This window comes from Ctenocephalides felis, unplaced genomic scaffold (assembly GCF_003426905.1).
Source record: "Ctenocephalides felis isolate EL2017-DRISC unplaced genomic scaffold, ASM342690v1 CF-g0.4_SCAFFOLD_03570, whole genome shotgun sequence".
Lineage (NCBI taxonomy): Eukaryota > Metazoa > Arthropoda > Insecta > Siphonaptera > Pulicidae > Ctenocephalides > Ctenocephalides felis.
In genome coordinates, this window is record NW_020539724.1 from 5120927 (window position 1) to 5144323 (window position 23397).

General features: G+C 31.3%; 2 protein-coding genes and 1 pseudogene across 2 annotated transcripts; 1 reads left to right on the top strand and 2 right to left on the bottom strand.

The window, feature by feature from the left end:
• Nucleotides 1–5240: 5240 nt before the first annotated feature.
• On the bottom strand, nt 5241–8460 carry LOC113383126 (annotated as a pseudogene).
• Nucleotides 8461–11621: 3161 nt separating this feature from the next.
• On the top strand, nt 11622–14439 carry LOC113383127 (uncharacterized protein PFB0145c-like). The gene is made up of 8 exons (XM_026621377.1): nt 11622–11684; nt 12009–12250; nt 12311–12410; nt 12495–12834; nt 13523–13713; nt 13791–14091; nt 14152–14330; nt 14419–14439. Exons 1-8 carry the CDS (start codon nt 11622–11624, stop codon nt 14437–14439), a joined length of 1437 nt encoding a protein of 478 aa, XP_026477162.1.
• A 360-nt stretch (nt 14440–14799) lies between these two features.
• LOC113383128 (laminin subunit gamma-1-like) lies at nt 14800–22378 on the bottom strand. Its single transcript, XM_026621378.1, has 24 exons — nt 22345–22378; nt 21841–22125; nt 21591–21708; nt 21277–21463; nt 21031–21205; nt 20791–20925; nt 20535–20720; nt 20233–20458; nt 20048–20156; nt 19861–19966; nt 19385–19786; nt 19129–19299; nt 18729–19055; nt 18414–18643; nt 18130–18341; nt 17867–18050; nt 17612–17778; nt 17400–17532; nt 17098–17339; nt 16919–17018; nt 16463–16808; nt 16332–16393; nt 15805–16105; nt 14800–15189 (listed from the first exon to the last, which is right to left on the bottom strand). Exons 1-24 carry the CDS (start codon nt 22376–22378, stop codon nt 14975–14977), a joined length of 4653 nt encoding a protein of 1550 aa, XP_026477163.1. The 3' UTR covers nt 14800–14974.
• Nucleotides 22379–23397: the final 1019 nt, after the last annotated feature.

Below are 23397 nucleotides of genomic sequence, written 5' to 3' on the forward strand. Positions count from 1 at the left end.
GTATTTGGTATTGTTGTAACGTATAGAATAATAATGTAGAAGTATATAAGTGAAATCAATTACAAAATATACTAAGAAACTAAAAGAAAAATCCTACGTTCAAATTCTAAAATCCAAAGAAATAATAACAACTGATTAGTGGAGTTTGAGAAAAAACCAATGAACTAGGTATTTCCTAATCAAATAAAAATTTATTCTATCTTGCAAAACTATAGTACAACATATACCACAGGCTCCTAATAATGTTTGACATATTTTCACTTAGCACACATAATTTCAGCATCATGAATAATTTCTCTTGTCTTCTAGTAACCACATAAAAGGCCAGTAAGTTACAATGGAAAAGAAAAACTACTTCATAGTAAGAGGATTATTTTTTTTTTTTTTTTTTATTTTATTTTTATTCTGCAATCAGTAAGAGGATTAGTCAACAAATTTTCAATAGAGATATAATAGAGTAAATCGGAAGATTGCTACATGATAAAAGTTTCGTCAATTTTAACATTCCAAGGATTTTCTCTACTTTACTTGTATCAGCTAAGTAAAATCAATTTGCAATGCATTCCATAATAAAATCTAGAGTAAATTCTTTTATATTTCAAACAAACTGTGTACATTATGCACATAAAACAATTAAAGCAAGCAAAAATAAATTTATTCCAAAGTTTATTATTAATTCTTTTAGGTCAATTAGTAGTTGTTCTAGGTTAGACTCTAAGTAGACACCAGCTCCTTTTCTATAAATTTTATGATAATATGTGGAACGTTCTTTTGCATTTCGAGTAAAAGCTGATGTTTCGTTATCTTTTGTCCGGATGATGACATGGTAATCAGCAGGCAGTAGATGTCTACTACCTGGCTACTTCTTAACCTCAGTTGTTTATAACAATTTTATAGCCAATATACCTTCTAATCTTAAATAATTTATATCCATGATTCTTGGTATGGTAAAAATAAAAGTAGGTTCCGTGGTAAGAACCTGCAGTTGGTTGGTCAAATTATAGTTGTGGGTTCCTGACCCATCTCTACCAGCTTGATATCAAGCAGTGTTGATTTCAAATTTGGACAATTAGAGGGTCTCCTTATAAAAGTCATAGGTCGTAAAAGGTCGTAAAAGTTCTAACTTCTGTTGATGCACCTTGGTGAGTCCTCAATATGACAATCCACATTGACCAGTATTTTTTTACTGTGACGAATTAATTAAAGATAGAAGCAGTACCCCTGTATCAAAAATTGAGGATTATCTAAATGAGTTACTAAGATCGGTTTGGTAAGATCAGTGTAACTTAAAACCAATACTGTGTTCAGTTTTGAATATCTATATCGCATAAAATATATCGAATGTTTCAAATCCCTTCTTTATGGTGCAACTTTCCCAAGAGACGACTATCATTGTTTATCATTTCCGCAGATTTTCTGTCTCGGCTAAAGTTTCCGACATGTCCTGTCATATCCACAAACTGGTAAATGTCATAAGATCACGATATTATTATGATTTAGAATGGATTCTGAAATCTTATATCTGGGGAATAAAATCTAGGAATCTGTGAAATATTAGGTTTCACCTTTATCGAATTACTTTATTTTTATATAATATAACTATATTGAAGATATCCCTTTCCAAATTGCTACATAATATCATCATTATTAAAAAAATCGAATAAAAAATATATATTAGAGATAGGCCAACAGTTAGGTCGCCTTCGTACTTGAGAGAAGAACTACCATCACAATTTCTTAAGTACTAATCGCTGTTCAAAAACAAATAAAAAATTAATAGCAAATTATCAATTAACCACCCAACAATTTTCTTTGACCTCTATTTTCATTATAGATAATAAATTACGTCTTAAGAACATTACCGTTACGAATTTTAATAACGAAATCTAATTCAATTCGCAAATTGCTCTCAGACGGTAATGTACAATATAATCATTATGTAAAATCTCGATCACGTTCTGACCAATTGACCTTGTCTGGTTCATGGTAATGGACAATGTAATTTTTAAGTTATGCATAAATGCCAAGACTGTTATTAGATTCAAATTTGAATTGTTCGAACATTATTAACATGAAAAAAAAGTTAGGAAAACACTTATTGTATTTTTGAGACGCTGGATTCAATGAGATAGACCTCCTGGGGTTCAATTGCATTTATGAATTATGATTCAATATTTTGTCTAGGTCTCAAGTTAAAGAACAACAAGATCTAAAATTTCTGAAGTTTAATTATTTAGATTCATGGATTAGCATTCGAAACTAAGTAACATAACAAGTGCTTTAAATATAATTATTGAATAAACTTATGTAATATATATTTGTTTGTTCCTATTCAATATAAAGATTATTTAAAAGCACATTAAAGCTATCATTAAAAAATGAGAATAATAATCAAAAACGTGTTAATTATATCACACATTTTTTACATAAGCCCTATACGAAATTCGCCTGGTTCATTTTTTATCGGTTTAAATTATATTGAGTAATACAAAATACAAACTCTAAAATTCAAATACGAGCGGTGAAAGTAAAAAAATATTCAATCATTGCGTCTCGGACAATCAAAGACGGTTATGTATGACTAAATTACTGTCTCATTATTCCATTATGAAGCGATTTTGTTTAATATAGCTGAAAATGTCGTGTAATAAGACGTTCTTTTTCCGACATGATAATTCATATTTTCAATTGTGGAAAATAGAATACTAGCTGGTCACTTTCGACGACCTGATGCATGTCTTTTTAATAAATTGCTGTATAAATCTACCTAGCGACAATTTGCCAGGAAATAATTTTTGGCGATAGGAACTTATTCAGAAAGTGCAAAAGTTGTCTAAAAGATCATCCAAGCTCACTTGCCAGAGAATTCGACCAGAACACAACCAGGGCTAGATCTTAAAATCACCGTAAATGATCACGAGATTTTGTTATCCTATCTTTAAAGTTATCCTATTCGAATTGTTGTAAAAAATATTGTAAGACAAAAAACTATTCTTGACTGGATCATCGACCTATACTCTCTATGTTAATATTTTTTATCCAAGAGATAGCATTAGAATTTTGAATATATTCTTCGGTTACAAATGTATGAATACCATCAATATGAATTCATGTTTTTAATTTCATAAAATATTAATTTGCTGATTAACTTTTCCATAAGTCATATGTCTATGATTGCCCTCAAGACAGCTGTACACATCTTACTCAGTGGTACACATATCAATTGAAAGTAAACCAGGGTCACAAATCTAGATCTTGTCTTAAATTCAGATCAGAATGACGCAACTAAGTATTATGGAATAATGTTTATTGTTAATACATATCGTTGATTTGTATTTGTACGCCTTCTCGCAAAATACTTTCTGATTTCCTATTGTTGCAGAACACGAGAAACAATTCATAAATAGTAATAGTAATAGTCAATTGGTAATAGATTGATCGAAACTTATTTTCAATGGCTTCTTCTGGCTATGTGGTTAGCACTTTGTTTTAAAATCAGTACCAGGTTTTATTTGTGCCTTGGAGAGCCATGAGAAAGCAATTTGGACCAATTTAGTTTTTAATCACACAGATCCAATTTTGCCATATGAAATTTGCAACATTAAGTTACGAGAAATTCTAATAAAATGGTGTCAAACCGCTGATTCCTGGTTCATATCAGTCATTATTTACGACTTAATTTAGGGTTAGCAACATGTCCAAGAAATAACAAATAACCATAGACAAGAGATATAAACTTGCAAATAACACTAGCCACCTTAAGTTCAAATCTGCCATTCAATTTCGACATAGATTTCGAATCATTAATCATATTTAATAACTTTGAAATAATTATTTAGCAGTACCAGATAGTCAATTTGGGATTATTTGTCAATTCTGCATTATCAGTCGCCTACAAGATCATGAAAATAAATTGCTGGAGGTGCTTCTTGGGCATTCTTGCATTCAAACCTTGAAAATCGCGTTGTTTAATTAAAATTTAATTGATGTAAACTGAGATATGCAGTACATAATCATGTATGTTGGATATTTAGACCATAACGTATCATAAATCTTTTAATTCCAATAAATTATGATCTTTATCCCGCGGATCTAAATAACCAAGGGTATAATTTTAATTTAGTACTGTTACCAAAAGTATAATTTTAATTTAGTTTCTATGAGATGAAAGAATAATACAAGAAAAATTAAGTTGCAAAAAAAAAGCTTTCTTTACAAATTCATTTAGTTTTATTGTAAAGATTTTCAGAAAAATTAAAAATTCAAGGTTATGATGAAACCTAAAGAACAACCTGGCAAACACAGGCCATCATTTTCTGTATTTTAAATTACCTGTTTTCCTAACTGAAACGTGCTATTTTCTGTGAATACTATTGAACAAATGATTTAAAATTAATTATCCCGTGTTTACATTATTTTCTACAGGCAATATAAATATTTAATTCGATTATAAGTAAGCCAAATGGAACGCCGACGTATTATTGCGTTCATTCAATATGTTGTTATATGTATTGTAACCCAGATATTGCAAACTATAGACGTTGAAATTAATCATTACTACATAGCTCAGCACATATCGTAAGATTTTCATTAAAAATCCAACGAATCAGTTTAAATAATAAATATTAATTATATAAGTGCGAGTTTTTAAATTTCACTGTTCGACATAGAAACTTATGTAAAGCATATTTGAATTCGGTGAATGAATGGTAGTAAATAAATACTGTTGTGTATACAAAGTAGTCCAATGGTTGCTGATTTAATTTTAAACATTAAATCATAATCTTGCGAGAGTAACCCAGTGTTTCTCAAAGTGGGGCATACGCTTCGCCGAAAGGCGATATTATAATTTTAACCCTTTCGGTATAAATACAAGGTTGTCGACATTGAAGCGATGAATTGGAAAATAATGTGGATTTTGAATAAATTGTAGAATTACATAAGGATTTATCATTGGTCAATAATTCAATATATGCTTTTAGAGATGTTATTATCACTTATTATCTCATCATCAAATTATTTAAGAATTTGTACTGCAATCGGTTGTTGTGATTAGATCATATGGATAAAAGATAGCATAACGTAAATGATATAATAGATTTATTTGAATAAAAAGTATTATTAAGTTACACGGGGATATTGAGTTGACAAATTAAAAATTAAGGATCAGGAGTGAGTAACAACATCAATCATGCCAAGCCAACATCGAATTTTTTTTCATTCGCAGGACATTCATCCATTCATTCGCCACGAAGATCACTAATGTTGGTTTTTGAGCCAAAAATTCGCAACAATTGTTCTTCGTAATCATCGAAATTTCTTTTCATTAGTTCCATACAAGGTCCGAGCAATCGTTCAAAGGCATCGACGTCCAGGAATGCAAGTTTAACGTTATTGTGGGCATAGGCTGATGCTGCTCGTGGTCTAGATAGCAAATTAAATTATGGAATATCGGTAAAAAAAATTCTAAGTGGATTTGAAATTTCAGAAATTGTTCAGATTTATAGACAGATGTGTGTGGACGACTTTTGAAAAATGTGCAATCGCTTTGTGCAAAGTCATAAGAAAAAATACAGATTTTGGGGTGACAACAAACAAATAAAATCAGGTTTGAATAATTTGTGAAGAAATTTCAATAATTAGTAAAAATTTAGAAAGTGTTATATAAATTTTCAAATTTTTAAATATTTTGCATGTTAAGCAAAATAATATAACATGATAAATCTAGCTAGATTTAGCATATCTAAAGCAAAACTTTAGTATCAGGAAATATTAATCTTACAAGGCCTTTGTACAGAATTCCAGTATTCATTCAAGAAATGATAAAGTAACGGTTCGGTCGGTTCGATACACTATTTATATTTAATTATTAAAATATCGGTAAAATTTAAAATTTTTAAGTATTTTCTAATTAGCATTTGATAATAATATTAACTTCAACTGTAAGAATATTAACTTTAAAAAATAGACGATTATTAGAATCAATGTACCAAATCAATGGTTAAATATGTTCGAATTTTGTGATTTCTTAGATTAAATCCCTATAAATTAGTTAGAAAAATAATTTTTCACTTACCTGTGCGTCACCAAAGCTAATTCACCAAAATATCCGCCTTTTATAATTTTATTCACTTCTATTTCACGACCATCATCTCCATGAACTGTTATGGTAACCACTCCATCTTCCACAAAATACATTCCATCTGCAGAATCACCTTGTCTGTAGGACAGAAATTAAAAAAATTATAAAAATTGTTAAAAATAATTTTAAATAATTAAACTCACTGTGTAAAATTTAATTTTTGCATATTTATCCTAATTTTATCAATGTGTAATTGATTCACTATACTATTATCTACTGATAAAAGGTATTTCAATTTAATTCAATGCACTTAATAAATATACAGTTCGTCTATTTTTGTGGCACATAATGCAATGTCGTTGCTTTGGTAATGTTTGCAATAAAATATGATAAAACCATGAAAGTATAACGGTATTTATTTTGTCTAGCATTTTAATTTTTAGGCAGGTACCCACCTGCTATATCAAAAGTTGTACAACTTTTATGAAAAAAGTAGATCGAATATTCGAATTAAAAAGTGTTAATTTATAGATAACAAGTGACCATCATAAGATTTTTTTACAAGTTGCAATAAAAAAGGTATCTTTATATTTTTAATTTTTCTTTTAACAATCGCTAGCGAAATTTGCATATTTTGAAGGTTTGAGAAAAACTTACTACTAATTATTAAATTTTTTTACTTCAATCCTCTTATTTATTTATACATAGTTGCACTACTCCTAACGTGCATATAACTTGAAACTAGCAAAATGCTAATTAAATGGCAAAAGTGAATTCGAACATTTTAAATCGTGAAATGTCAAGCGGAATAAATTCAATGTTGTCGATTTCGTATTATAAATAGCATGAAATTAAATACTATAAAATTTTTGTATTTTAATTTATACATACTTTATTATTTGCTCTTCTGGTTTATATTCCTTTGATACCAATGCATCAGCAAGATTCATTCGTTCATAGGGCTGAAGACTTTTTAACATAGGAACACTGTTGATGAGATTTTCATACATTTTGCGTTTTTTGAAAGCGGTTTTCAAAAGAATACGCCTAAACGTACACCTGTCCATAGCCCATAAAGAGCCATCAGTTATTGCCTGTAGTAAAAATATAAATTGTTAAAAAATATATTATTTTTTTTCTATTAATTCATAATTATTACTTGTATAGTAGCTGCTCTAGGCATATTGTAAAGTAATGCCAATTCTCCAAAACTACCGCTGTTTTCGTATGTATGAATTAATTTCGGCTCTTCTCCGGGAATGTTGGTTACATATGCTTTAAAAGTTCCGGTTTCAACAACATAAAAATTGTCTCCGTCATCACCCTGCAAATAGACAATAATTTTCCATATAAAAATGGCCTTTTACCAGCATATTGCTGCATCGAGTTATAAATCATCAGTATTGGAGAAATTCTAATGATACAAGTATATTTGTTACCATTGGTAATAAACAAATTATTTAATAAGTAAATTACTAAATCCAAATAAATTTTACTTGTTTAATTATGTAATCTCCAGAATGCACCCTCTTCTCAAACATTGCGTCCAGCACGATATTCATCTGCTCTCCGTCCAGAGATCGAAACAGTATTATTCCTTTCACAGACTGCATATTTATTGATCATTAATTTAATTTATTATATTTATAAATGAACAATATTAAAAGTTGATATGCAAAATACAGTTTATGGGGACGTTATGTGGTTATGGCTTAGTGACAAGTGTTGAGAGTTATATAGTAGATTTGTTGAATGGTTAATAATTAATAAATACTAACAATATAAATTAATATTGTAAATGAATATCAAATTAAAAATAACTTCGTCTTTATAAACTAATCAACGCAAGTTTGATGAGATGGCTTTTAAAATTTGAAAATTGGTTTCACGTAGACGAAAGGTCAAATTTTGGTTCACAATCAAAAATCAATTCCTACCTGTTCCAATCGTTTTCGTTGGTCTTCAGATTTTGGGTAGATTGCCACTTCATCACTGTCCATTGCAGGATCGTAAGTTTCGGCAAAAACAGAACGCCTACGTACGTTGAACGTCATATTAGATAAAGGTTCTGCTAGTTCTGGTTCTTCTAATTCACTCTATATTTAGAAAAAGCTCCAACTTTAAAAATATCATCAAAAGACTCGTGTTAAGATCAGTTCTCATATTTACTACAGATGATGGTTCCATAGTTATAGTCACTCTGTTTTCCTTTATTTTGGTAAAATAATCTATGGCATAATCTACTACATCAGCTGGCTGCTCAAGAAGTAGCTCATCGTGAATTCCATCAGAACTTCTCGCAGATCATCAGGAACAGTCCTGGCCGCACGAGATGGAGTTCCTGGACGAGATGTATCTTGTTTGCCACATCCATACATTTTGGGACTAAAGAAAATGTAAATTTGTTTTTTGCTCATGTAGAATTCATAAATATTGATGTAATACCTTTGCTTGTTAGCTGAATATTGTGGATCTATTTATTATTCTTTGCATCCGATTTCATCGGTCAAATTAATTTTGATACTACTCATTTATCGAGAAAATACTCTAACGTCAAATTTAAAATAGGCATATATTTTTGAGTAACAAAAGCCGGCTTTGTTATTTATAATGAACGATATAAGTAATTTGAATGTTTTTTTATCTAAATATATAAATTTCGTAAAATTGTTAAAAACTGTTTATGATGCACCATAAAGAAATATTGCAATGTATATGAGATCAAACACATTTTTATGTTTTTTGAAGAAGATGATCATCATTTCAATAATTTCACTAATACTAATAGTATATTTGCTAATTGATTCAGCTACTCCAGGGAATGGTTATTTTTACTTGTAAACATTTTCAAATAAAACAGATATCACTACTGCTTGATATCAGGCTTGCCTTATCAATTCTATATTGATCAAGTTGTTAATAAACTTTGGAAAAAACTCATAAAAACGATTTATAAACTAAATCTACTATACTTCCGAGGTCATTTTTATTATCTTTGTTATCTTGTAAGTGATATGTATGAAATATAGATAAACTCATTGCGGAATAGTAACGTCAGGTATGCGAGATCATAAACGTTTTAAAAATGATTTCTATAAATTAATACTATAAGTGAATTTATTTAATATTTATATTATAAGTCGAAATTTTTATAAGTGAAGAAGTGAATGTGTGAATATGATACGATTAATATTGTTCTTATCTATAGGGATTACTCTTGAATTTGGTAAGAAGCTTTAAGCAAATATGAAAGATATATTAGTTGGAATTTTGATAATTTTATTTACATTGACAAAAATGTCAACAAGAATTTATTGAGATATGTATATGAATTACAGTTTTAATGTTCTGTTGAAAATTTAAATTATTTTTTTATAGAAATGAGGTTAATGCTCTATCCACATTAATATAATTAAGAAAATATATTTTAAAGAAATAACAGATGCATTGCATTTATTACACCACAATTCGAATCAGAAAATCAGTTTGAGAAAATATCAATCCTAATATCATTTTTGATATAAATTTTTGCTGCATACAATAAAAAAAGTCATCAATGGGGTTGGGTTGAACACGTCATTAAGAAGTCATCACCACAAGCTCCTACGACTATTAACTTCTGACTGTTGTTAATTATTAAGTTCATCTAATTTTTTCCCAGGTCAAATATCATGTCAAAGCAGCGAAGAACTGGCTTTTCAACTATGTCCAAACGGACAATACAGTATGTCTACCGGAGTGAATCTGCTCGCAGTTTGTGTCCCTTGTCCATGTCCAAATAACTCTAATTGCTTGCAACTACCAGATGAGACAATAACATGTCTAAATTGCCCAAAAGGGTATGCAGGCCAACTATGCGACAAATGCGATTCTGGTTATTTTGATAATTCTGCTCAAGAATTGTCGGAATTTAGTGTCAATTGCGTACCTTGTAATTGCAATGGTAATGCAGACATTAGTGATGCTGGAAGTTGTGATAGGCAAACAGGTAAAAATAAGTGAAATATAGAAAATAATAATCAATGAGCTAGGTTGCTCATATAAATATCAAATTTAGCATTCATTTTTTATTCCCAGGTGTCTGCCATAAATGTCTAAACAACACTACTGGTGACCATTGCGAGAGTTGTGCGCCTGGATTTTATGGAAATGCTCTACAAAGAGATTGTAAACCTTGCTCTTGTAATTTATGGGGCAGTCTGAAACCACCAAAATTAACTAGTCCAATACAATGCGATAGGATCACTGGTGATTGTTTATGCGTACCCCATGCCAAGGGTAAACTTTGCGACGAATGCGAGGTAAACAAAAAAATATTTATTCATAGAAAAATTTATATTATTTGATTCATTAAACTTTGGGCTCTTTGCCCACGTCATACCGAAATCAAGCAGTAGTGATATCAGTGTTCACTTAAAAGATTTCAAATGTTCCTAAGTAAAAATAGTCCTTCCTCATCACTATTAGAGAAGGTCTTAAAATAAAAATCAATCGAATATAGATGATGGAAGCCACGAGGATTTTTTATCGAAAAATATCATCATAACAACTCAAACAAATTTAAATACTTTTTATAGGACGGCTACTATTTTCAAGGCGACAATGGGTGCAAAAAATGTGATTGTGATCCAATTGGAAGTATAGGTGAAAATTGCTCTGCTGAAACTGGGCAATGCAAATGCAGACCTGGAGTTTCGGGCCAAAAATGCGATGTTTGTGCTCCTTTACACTATGGATTTTCATCTACTGGCTGTACTGAATGCAATTGCCATAAATATGGATCCAAGTAAAAATTCCCATAAATAAATAGAAATACATCTCTAAAATCAAAATCATTCTAGATTCTAATTTTGGATATTTTCATTGAATTCACGACCCGAAATAAACATCTTAATTCTTGTAAAAGAAATTATATCTGAAATTATTTTACTTTTTAAGAATTTGATTTATTCTAATTTTTAATTTTTATCTTTTACTTTCAGGAGTACGCAGTGTGATGAATATGGACGTTGTCCTTGCCATGACCAGGTTGAAGGAAAAACTTGTGATAAATGTATTGGCAAAAAACTAGGAATTCGCAAAGGCTGTTTCGACTGCCCGCGATGTTATGACTTTGTGGAAGCAGAATTTACAGACTACAAGCAATTGATCGATCAGAAAGAACAGGTACAATTTCAATCTCTTAAAATCTTAAATACAATATAAACAAAAAAGATTTTACTTAAAGGATCTGATTGATATATCTGCGGATAACAGTACCGATACTGATTTCGACAATGAGTTCGGAGATTTAATACAAACCGTTGATGATCTTAAACAAGATACTTTAGTTCAATAAGCGATATCAACGACAAAAATACGAATCTTACTGAACTAGCAGCCTCCATACAAGCACAGTATATATTATAACATAATATTGAAATAATTTATTACTTGGACCAATATAATTTTAAATGTAATTCACAGATTTTTAGATTCTTTACCAAAATATATTGATGACCTAAATGACATAGCTCGAGACTCGCAGGACCTTATTAATATGCTCGAAAACGAGTTGCTCAGAGCAAAAGATAGCATTTCACAAGCTGAACCTGAAGTCGAGGTAACAAGAATAAATAGACAAAAAATAAGATATTAGTTATTCAATAAACATAAAAATGCAATCTCTTTTAAAACATTTTATTTATGCATCTGGTCTCCTAAATATATTCTTCATTGAACAATTAAATGTTCTTTTGTTTCATTTAATAAAATTTATGCACAAAATTCTAAATAACTCGCCTTTCTGCATTTTACTCAATGTTTCATATTTGAGATGATTCTAAGATGAATAATTTTAATATTTAAAAAATTAAAACAATAATTATTAAGGTAATAATGTAGATAAAAAATGCATTCAAAATCTAAATGATTGTTACAATTTTAGGCCGCTTTGACCTATATAAAAACTGAAGGTAAAAAAGCACTAGAAGATGCAGAAAAGTTTTCTGAAACAGTTAATTCATCTAAGGATCTGGAAAATATAGCAAAAGAAGCCAAAGATCTAGCAACTGAGCTAGAAAACAATGTTAACACAATTACAGATTTAGCAACACAAGTTAAAAATATTTCCGATCAACTTTTATCCAAAGAGCCTGAATTAAATGAATTATTCCCTAATGAAACTGAGTAAGTAACTTAATGTTTTTATTTTATTTTTTTTCTAATAAATGTATTAATTCAAAACAGCTCCTGGCTAGAGTACTTGCAGAATAGAACCGAATCGTCAAAAAATAACATGCAAGAGTTACTCGAACTTGTTGATGATACGAAGCAACTTTTATTGGATGTTTGTATTTTCCAATTTGTACTATACAATATTTTTAAATTTAATAACCATTAATTTAATAACCATTAAAATTATATATTCCAGACCAAAAATGATTATATCGAAATAATACAAGATATAAATAATGCAACTGTTCCTGAAATTAATATTCCCGAATTAGGTAACCGCATAGAAGCTATGAATGGAGTGTCTAATCGGATCATAAGAGAAGCAGATGATTTTTTAAATGGACCACATTTATATCAAAAAATTAAAAAAGAATTAGAAACAAATTCTAATGTTATGGAATCTTGGAGTGAATTGGTGAAAGAATGGAATGCAATGTTAGAGAGCGTTAATAATTATAACAATATGGCAAAGGAAGCGATAAAGATGGCAAATGATGTGTTAGAAAATGCTAAAAAAACACTGGAAGAAGTATCGGGTAAGAAACACTTTATACCAACATTTAAAAAAATGATTAAAGAGAAACTATCATAATTTTAATATCCCAATCTGTATCAAACGATTGTAGACCTATGCCAAGCACATAAAAGCTTTGGATTCCAAATATCAAGGCAACTGGATATGAGATGAACATATAAAAATATACTTTCAAATATATAGGAATAATATAGGAAATTAAATTCACGAAAACACTTACCAGTTTCATATGTTGTAGTACCAATCCAACCCATGCAATCCAAAGTTTTAAGGGCTGATGTACTGATGGCCCAACTTCTCTTTTGTAGTAGATGCCATCAAAAAAGCCGTTGGAAATCACTATTAGCCATTAACGGATCATTTACTTCACCATCACCATCATTTACCACTCTATCTAAACTGTCTATTAACGTAATGTAGCCTGCTTCTTGTTGGAGATATTCCCTTTTTTGATAATTTCGAACAAGAAATATATTTGGGTCTCACCATCAATTACCACTTAAGCACTTAACAATTACTTGATTTTTTCGTCCTTTAATTTACTCTATGGTCACTAAAGCAATGAACTTTATTTTATAAACCAACTAAAATATTGTTGAAAGCAGAACTATCGAAAATTTACATGGATTTCAATATCTATGGGGAATGTAAATGAAGTTTCCTATTCAATTCTAAATTTTACTTTGCAGAGAACAACAACTTGAAAAAAGTGAAAGAAGCCGCTAAAGATGCACTTAATGAAAGACAACAAATAAAAAATGATATGAATGAAATATCAATTGAAATTAATAATTTTGGGGGAAGAGTGTCTGAAATAAAAAACAACATAGAATACTTGAATATATCCGTGATTAATGGAGAGATTCAGGATTCTAAGCAGGTACTTTGGTTAAATAAAGAGATAACAGTGATCGAAAAAATAAACTATATATATATAAAAAGATGATTACGTTTTAGCAAGTTAAATCCACACAAGATGATGTAGAAAATATCCAAGAAAATTTAAATTCTACGGAAGATACTCTTCAAAATTTAGATGATTATCTAAAACTGACTGAAGACCGGTTTGTGAAAGAAAATGATGTATATAAAAAAGATGAAGCTTTACTAAAAGAATCTAGTAAGAACCAAAATAAATTGCATTCTGATATGGAGTCATTCGCAGAAACTTTAAATAAAAGACTATTAGAACTCGAAGATATAAGAACAAATTTAAATAACCCGATAGAAATTGATGAACAAACTCTCAACAAATTAGGTAAATATAAAATAATATAACTTTAGATGATATATAGTTATATACGTTCATATACTTCAGAAAGAAGAATTAAGCTGCTAGAGAAACAATTAAATGATGATGATATATCTGGTCAGATATTAAAACTCCAAAATATACAAGTAAAACAAACTTATTTAATTTCGATGAAAGAAGATGAATTAAAACTTTTGGAAAACGAAGTAGAAAATGTAAAATACATTGCTGCAGCACTGCCGGAGGCATGTTATAAGCCAACCGATTTGCAAAGATAAGATAAAAGATAATTATAAAGTATTATTCATTAAAATAAATATTATTATATTCCAGAATATACATGCCGCAGATTAAGTTATTTGAAGCTTATTATTTATTAACCTTATTATAATTTTTTTAAGTACTTTGTTAAAAAAGGATGATTTAACAAGGTTGTTAATTTGCATCTGTCCCATTAAAACCACAATATTCTAACAATATTTTATTAGAAATATAAAATTATACGACATCTAACTATAAATTTCTTATCTAATCATATAAAACTCTATCTTTGACCAAGTCGATTAATTCTTAAATGCACTTTGTCCTTATAAATATCTCGTAGAAGCACAATTTAGATTTAAAATATACATATAAGACATACAACTAATGAAATACCTGTAAAAAGTTGACTGTAGGTGAGAATCAATTAATTCTATCAGTTCCGTAGATGGCACAAATAATATGCAAGAGATTCTAAGAGATTTATGGCGAAAAAATAATAAAGTATAAAAACAATAATAGAATATTGATGCACGATAATTTAAATTTATAATTCGGTGGTATCTATCAATCCCGAGATTGATCATTTACCATAATTTTGTTATTGCATTTTTTAAAGATCTTTTAATTAATATGGTTCAAGGCGGGCTCTCTTGAAACAGCCTGCTGGTAGTGCATCTGCAATTGCTTGAACTGCTTCTACTTCCGCTTGCAATCTTTCCAATTCGTCTTTGTGATCGCGAATCCAACCCTGTTGCTTTTTCTGAGTAGCTCGTAATTGCTCGATCCTAACATCCAAGTTGGCTGCTTTGATAATGTTTTCGGCATCGGTAAGTTTTCTCTCTGAAGAAAAATGTTAACTAGGTGTGAGTGGCTTTTTGCCTTGAGGCAACTTGCAATAACCTCACGATATGTGAAGATAGAAGTTCGTTCAAATCTTAACACGACCCATTATTTCAAACTTTGATGATATTTTATAAAACTAAACCACTTTACGTAGATCTATATTATTTTAGCAATATCTCTATCATCCTGCAAAACTTCCTAAATCTTCGAATAAATTATTTTAACAATTAATTACGAAGTAAAATCCCGACCAATCTTGACCAAAACCTGATCAGCACAATTTCCAACTGATATGTTTCGAAAAGCTTTCGAATTTTCAAAATTCGTTGTCCCATTTTTAGCGAAAACACGAATAAAAAATGTTGTAATTACATACTTGTACACTGTAATAGTTTTTAAAATTTGAAATCGTTGCAGCTGGTTTTGAGAAACACAGACAAAAAGTCAAAAAAATTTCATTTCCAAATGATGGACTTGTAGCGTCAAAAAAATATAAAATCGGATATAAAACATATATCGGAAGTTACCCATTCTTTCAATAAGAAGAACAACTAACAAATAAACAAAACAGTAGTAAACTTGGTTCTTAACAAAATCTTCTATCTCACTTACCCAATTCTGCCAGATCTGACTCATCGATGTCTGGTAACTTTTCCAGCTCCTTCTTTATATCCTCGACATCTCTAAGCGCCTTTTCAACTTGCTTAGAAGCCTCTTCAGCGTCGCTTTTAGCTTGGCCCACCAATGTTTTGGCGGAACTGGTAAGATCTTCTTCATCCTTGGCCTGGACTTCGAGTAACTCTATACGCAAAGCGGTTTCGTTGACACGTCTATCTAAATCTTTTGATTCGGCATCATATCGATAAACCTCTGCTTTAGTGCTATTTGCTTGTTTCAGAATTTCGTTGGCCAGCTGTAATTGGTAAAGGAAATATTAGGTAACAATTGGCAAAAATGGATGAAAAAATTGACAGTTTTTTTGAAAATTTCATATATTTACCTTATTAGCATTTGTGCCTGAGTTTGAGCCTCCAAAGCAGTAGCTTTAGCATTTTCGGCATTACTTACAACCCAGAAAGGGCAATTTCAGCAGTAATAATTTGGTCTGTAGCTTCTCTAATATCATTCTCGATTTGTACTTTATCTTTGGTAAGTGCTTCTTGGGCCGCGTTACGTGAAGACTCAACTTCCTCATGGAACCCTAAGAAAAAGATTGTAGTGACGATGTATTAGTTAACATTAATCTTCAATAATAATAAATAATTTTTACCTAATAATGTCTGTAGAGTTTTCTGCGCTTCGGCCAATGTTTTATCTCCCAACTCCACTGCTTCTTTTGCAAGTTGATTCGAAGAATCAGCTTCTGCTAATAGGGCATCGATATCATTTTGCTGATTAACGACACGATTGACTAAATCTCGCGCGTAATCAATTTGATCTTCAATTTCTGCCATTTTATCCCCACGAGGACCTACAAACAAATCTTCAGCAGCTAATTTTATTTCTTCAGCCTCATCCATTATATATTTGGCATCTTCGCGAAGCTTTGCAATATCTATCTCGGGCAAAGCGGCATTGTCGACTTCGGTGTAAATGGCTAGAGCATCTTTTTGAGCCTGGTAATAAAATTAAAAACAAAAAATCGAAGAGTAATGAGAATAGTACAAAAGTAATATATAATTTAATTAGATGAAATTATTTTAAAAAAGCAAATGTTGTCATTTACCTTATCAGCGAGTTCGAGAGTTTCCCTTGAATGATCGAGTGTTGTTTCCAAACGTACTCTGGCATGGGCGACAGCTGCGGTTAGTCCTCTAATCGAATCTCTAGATATAAATGTTAGAAATACATATAAAAATGATCTTAAATTTCAAAAATATTATTTTCATAAAATATATTCCTTACGTCACATTATCTTGCAAGTCCAAGGCTCCTTTAGCAACATCGTAAGCCTCTGTAGAAACGTTTAGAGCTCGTTGAGCAGTTTCTCTTATAGTTTTATCTTCTTCTTCTAAATCATGTGCAAGTTGTTGAGCTTCTTTTACAATATTCGACATTGCTTCAGATTGATGACCGAGTTGCTGACTTCTATTTGTTGCGCGATCTAAAGCTTTAACACCCTCGTCGGCCAAGAAGTCCAACGCATCCTGAAAGTAATAAATAATTTTAGTTATATGTATTTATTTATATAATTAATTTTTACTCACATTCAATTCTTTTGTGGCAGCTTCAATTATAGCTTGAGCGGCTTCTAGATCTTGTTTTCCCATAGCTGCTGTTTTTCGACCTTCATCCGCCAATAGATTCACTTGATCGACTAGTGCTTCACATTTTGATAATCTATAATTGTGAGAATAATAACTCTATACAATACAATATATACAATAAAATATATTTAAAAAATTTATCAAAATCTTACCTGTCCCGCAGTTCTGAAACATGATCGAACAAACTCTTATCTCCACCTCCTGTTGCTAGTTTAGCGTCTGCCGAAAGCTTATCAACTTGTTTTTGAATTTGATTTAGTTTTTCGTCAAATTCAGTATTATCAACAACTGTGGGATTGCTCTTAATGTCGGCCAGTACCTGAATAAAAAATAATAAAATGTTATTACGTTGGAATTATAAAAAATCATTTATGTTTAGATTAATTATTAATTATTAAATATTATACCTTTTGCATTTCATGAAGTCTATCACGATGTCTATGAACAGCATCTCTGACCAGGTTGTAACAATGCGGACAATCAATACATCCTCGTTTTCTATCGTAGGTATTTTCTTTGCATCGATCACAACGTCTACCTTCTACATTATCGTTACAAGGACATTGCCCGTTTACATCGCACTGCAAGCTCCTAAAATCGGAAAAAAATATTAGAATTACATTTTATTTATGAGAGAAATGTACAACTAGCATATATAAATATCACTCACTGAGATCCTGTTTCATCGCAATCACAAGGCGAACACCCGGTTGAAGAGAAACCATATTGTAAAGGTGCGCAAGAGTCACAAAGTTTTCCAGTTACACCTGGCCTACATTGACACTGTCCAGTATCAGCATCACAAGCTGGGCCTACAGATCCTATCGGATTGCAATTGCAATCTTTGCAACCATTTCCACTTGTCAAATCATAATAACCGACCTGTAAATAATTCGAAGTTATTTGAAAGTCCACAGAATCAATAAGCCAATAAATTTTTAATATTATATTTACCTCGCAAATATCGCAGTTCTTTCCTGTGACATGTGGTTTGCACATGCAATGACCAGAAATTTGATCACATTTTGGTGGTCCGCCCTCTTTGGTATATTCAGTTCCGTATGGATTGCAAGCACAACGTCTACAATCGCCTTGGGGAAGAGCAAGGGCATCACCGTAGTATCCAGGCAAACAATGGTCACAACGTTCTCCGGCCGTGTGATGAATACATTTCAAACATGCACCTTGATAAATTAATTTTCAGATTTATACATTTATTTATAAAATTTTGTAAAATATTTTATTTTATTCAAAATTGAAATGGGGTACCTGTGGTTCTATTACAATTTCCTACGGCATTAACATCAACATTGTTATTACAATCGCAAGGTCTGCAAGGTTCAGCATAGCCTGTCTGTCTTCCTGTAGGGTCTCCATAAAATCCGTCTGAGCAAAGGTCACAACGAGGACCTGCATATCCTGCAGGACATTCTAGACAAACCACAGTCTCATCAGGAAGCTGTAAACAAGCACCTCTTTCTGGACAAGGACACACTTTGCAATCGTAGGGCGTACCGCCAAGGGCACTTCCATAATAGCCTCTTGCGCAAAGTTCACAATTGTCACCGGCAGTGTTATGATCACAAATACACCGACCTGGAAATTATCCATTTAATATTATACAATCAATTTAAGTAAATATCAGATGTTTTTATTTTAAATTACCAACCTGTGTCAGAATCGCAAATATCCGTATGACCATTACACTCGCAAGGAACGCAAGATGCAAATGGTCCTCCGTTTGCAGGTGTGTGTCTAAAACCTGGTGCGCAGGATTCACAATACTGGCCAATATAACCAGAAGGACAAGTACATGTCTCAATCCATGTAGCTTGTTGACCTTAAAATTTATATAAGCAATTATTAAATAATCGAAAATAATCGAAAATGATAGATTATTTAATAGTAAGTTATATTTCAGTTACCCGCAGAACCACGATGAGCGGTTTCCAATTTTACATCATCCAGAAAACCGACAGCTCTACCACTATATGTTCCTCTAACTTTAATCGCGGTCAAATTACTCAAAAGTGCCAAAAAATTTCTCTGGCCTAACCGCGGTTGCCAGCCATAATCTGGGTGTTCATGTAATAAAAATGAGTATCTCTGAGGCCTGATCGAAGGAACCTGGTGTCCTTGTGCAAAGATCGGAAGGGACACGTGTCCACCTGATCCTTCTAAAATTACATCAGTCGCTGATGGAGCTGGACCTGATTCCCCAATTCGAAGTGTAAAGCTTAAATAATGATTGTACGAAGCGCGCTGATCTCCTAAGAAACGATCTGGTGCGGTGAAGAATAAAGTTTCGCCTCCGATTGATGATACCCCTTAAAGATAAGACATTTTTATATCTCATACTCTTCAAAATTTTATATTTAAAAAAAGAAAAAAAATTATATACCAATATTTTGTTCCAAAGCCTTGTACTGCACCGGAACGACAGCATTTCTGTCATCTCGAGCTGTCCATCTTTCGCTACCTCTAGCGAACATAGACTCAGTAGTTACCTGTAATACAAAAACAATATTACATAATATTATTTAATTTAAAATATAGCATTTAAAATATCAACTAAATATTTTTATTACTTTTGAATAACCCATAGCCGATGTACACTCTGAAGAATGATAGTAACAGAAACAGGGGGTACATCCGAACTTATTGTCGACATCAAGACTGAAATATCCTGGCTTACACCTAATTATTAATTAGTAAAAAATTACTGTAGTTAGTCGAATATAACATGTATAATACATTGTGAAAACAATCTTACTCTCGACATTTCTGTCCTTCAACATGCTCTTTACAAGCGCAAACACCAGTGTGAGGATCACATGAAGGCTGATTGTTCAAAGATCCTGCAACACTACATTCGCAAGGACGACAGCCACGTGGACCAAAATCGTAATGGTCAACATCGCAACGATCACATTTATCGCCTGCTACACCAGGTTTACATTGACATCTACCGCTGGCATCACATTGGAGCGATCTGGAACCTTTAAGAAAAAATTGACTAATTTTGTATAAAATAATAATAAAACTTAAAATGTTAGTATGATGTGAGTGCTTTACCTGTAGGATCGCAATTACAAGGAACACAATAACTATCTTCGAACTGATGGTAATTTTCTCTGCATCTTTCGCAGTTTGGTCCATCGCGATTGGCTCTACAATCTAAACAATGACCGCCATGGCCAGTTTGTTCATATAGAGCCCTGTCAAACACGCAGCGATCGGAAAAACCGTTACAATTACAAGCTATAAGCAATAAAATAGTTATCTTAATTCAAAATAATTAACAATATAAATTCTATTTCTTTTCAAATACCTTTGCATTCATGTACATTTGTAGAAGAGGCTCTACCCCAAGGAGCATCATTATAAAACGGCAGACATTCACCACAATCTGGACCTGCAGTATTGTGTTCGCAACGACATACTCTCCTGCGAGTACCGTCCGGACCTGATCAAATAAAAGCAAATAATTCGAATATGATAATTGTATAAGTAAATATACTGATCGAACAATCCTTATAAAAAGTGGTGATATTAATATTCTGGCTATTACCTGAAGAACTGACACATTCCGAAGCGTGGCCATTACATTTGCAACGAGCACCAACAGCAACATCGGCAATTGCATAGAAATAAGAACGCAATACCTGGGCATCTCCAAAAACTTCATCACCAAAACTGTTAAGACGATCCAATGTTATTCTAAGTTCGGTAGCTGTCACCCATTCCTAATATTGATAAAAACAAATGATTTTTTTTTGTAAAGTTAAAAAATTACAATAACCATTTATTATTTTACCTGCAAATCTGCGCTAGAATCGAATTGATAGGCACTAGGACGTCCTTCCAAGGTTGAAAAAGCTACATTTCCGCCTCGTAATGGTGAAATATCACTGTATTCACTTGTACAAAGTGCCCTGGTTTCAGCTTCTCCTCGACTAGCATGGTTATTGTCTGGTAAGCCGTACATATCTCGACAAGTGGCACTAAAATAAAAAAAAATATAGTAAATTAAAAGCATGCAAAAGCTTGATATAAATTGCCTTACAGATAAGTATATGATTAAATGAATATTTTTCCAATTGTAATTTAATTATTTTCTACGATGTTTACCTGTAAAATTGATATGGTTCCCAAGGTCCATTGGCTTTTGTTCTCTTGTAAATTGCAAAACTTTCAGGACGAGGTGAGTAGAACCATAAACGAACGTATGTGATATCGAAAGCTTTTCCTACAATATAAACAGAGAGCTACTATGAAAAGCAATTTTTCGGATGTAAATAAGAATATTATCTAAGATGCAACATTTTAAACTTTTAATTATTATAATTAAGTATTTAAGCATATGTTTGCATATACTTACGTAAGTTGAGCGTCAAATTCACTTGACTAGGATACTGTATTCCCTCATACATGGTTGGAGATTGCCACCATGTCTGGTTGTCCTGGTCGTGCAGATCCGTTAAGTACCTGGGACCGTGGTCACCTGCCCTGCACACATCGCATGATTTCTTGGCTGAACTTCCCGTCTGCACACAAAATTCAATGGTGCCATCGTCACCACAAGTTTCAGTCGCCTCCATCAGCACGCCATAGGCGGCATTTTCGAATTCTGGTATACATCTCTGGGATAATAAAGGATTGATAACTAATTATAAAAGATCATCAAAATCATATAAAAAAGTTTCAAAACATCAATAATATATTGTAATTATAAATTTTGATATAATTACTGCTTCTCTAAAGCTTTTAAACCATGTGATCTAGCAAAGATAATACACGTGCTTATTTCTAAAACAGAACAATATGAAAACTAATAAAATTAATTTAGAAAAATATATACGAGCTTTAATTTGCAAGGGCTTACCAATATATTTATTCAGTACATAATTATTGACCATAATTATCATAATTAAAAATATAATTAATACCAAGCATGATTAGAAAAGAAGAAAATTGCTTATATGATAAGTATATATTGAACATAATTCAATATAATTAATATGGAAATATATATATATATATATATTATATAAAATTAAATATACATTATAAAATTCATACAATGCTCAAAAACTCAAATATATGTTATTATCGGATAATGACCCTGCTGGACAGTGTGGTTAAAGGTTAAAGATATGATTTTGTGTAATCAGTTGTCTTCTTCTGAAAAATGGTACCTACTACTTTATAGTACATTTATAAGACGTTAAATTAAATAATAAAATAATCTATCACATATAGTTCGCAATACATACATAGAAAGTATTAAAATGATAGTCTAAATTTAACTTGTCGATAAGGTAATCAAGTTTTGAATTCAACGAGTAATATAGAGTAGTCTCTATATAAAACTGAATAGAAAACTACTATTGAAAAGTGTAAGTAAAATGTGGGGAAATACCTACTTATAATTAGAATTCGTATAATTCGCAAAATTTTACAAACATATAGAATCGTGCCTTAAGGCAAATTGCTGAAACTTCCCGTACCAAAAATTAAACTTTTTAAAAAAGCTTCTATACCAATTTTTTCTGAGTAATGCCAAAATGATTAGAGACCTTTGAATCGTAAAGATATATAAAAAACATTATTGTTGATTCTTTTGAGAATAAAAAATCAAGTGAAAATGAGGAAGGTTTTAAAACATCATTATTTTCCCATGAGCTTCACCATACAACTCTGCCATCATCAATGGATATAAATAATTTCGAATACGAGCAAAAAGTACATTAATAACAAAAATTAATTATAAAACAATAGTGATGCTTGCCGAAGATGTTCTTTGCATATTTTTATTATTAATGTACATTTTCCCTGTTTTCGAAATTATTTATATCCACTGATGAAAAGTAAGCTGAAACGGCTGGGAAAATAAAGATATTTCTCGTCTTCCTCATTTTTCTTGATGTTACGTCCT

Coding starts and splice junctions, on each gene's coding strand:
- LOC113383127 (XM_026621377.1), top strand. CDS start 11,622: ATGCTCGAAAACGAGTTGCTCAGAGCAAAAGATAGCATTTCACAAGCT. Junction 12,251..12,310: donor TTATTCCCTAATGAAACTGA/GTAAGTAACTTA, acceptor AATTCAAAACAG/CTCCTGGCTAGAGTACTTGC. Junction 12,411..12,494: donor CGAAGCAACTTTTATTGGAT/GTTTGTATTTTC, acceptor TATATATTCCAG/ACCAAAAATGATTATATCGA.
- LOC113383128 (XM_026621378.1), bottom strand. CDS start 22,378: ATGGTCAATAATTATGTACTGAATAAATATATTG. Junction 21,709..21,840: donor GAATTTGACGCTCAACTTAC/GTAAGTATATGC, acceptor TTTATATTGTAG/GAAAAGCTTTCGATATCACA. Junction 19,300..19,384: donor CGCTCATCGTGGTTCTGCGG/GTAACTGAAATA, acceptor ATAAATTTTAAG/GTCAACAAGCTACATGGATT.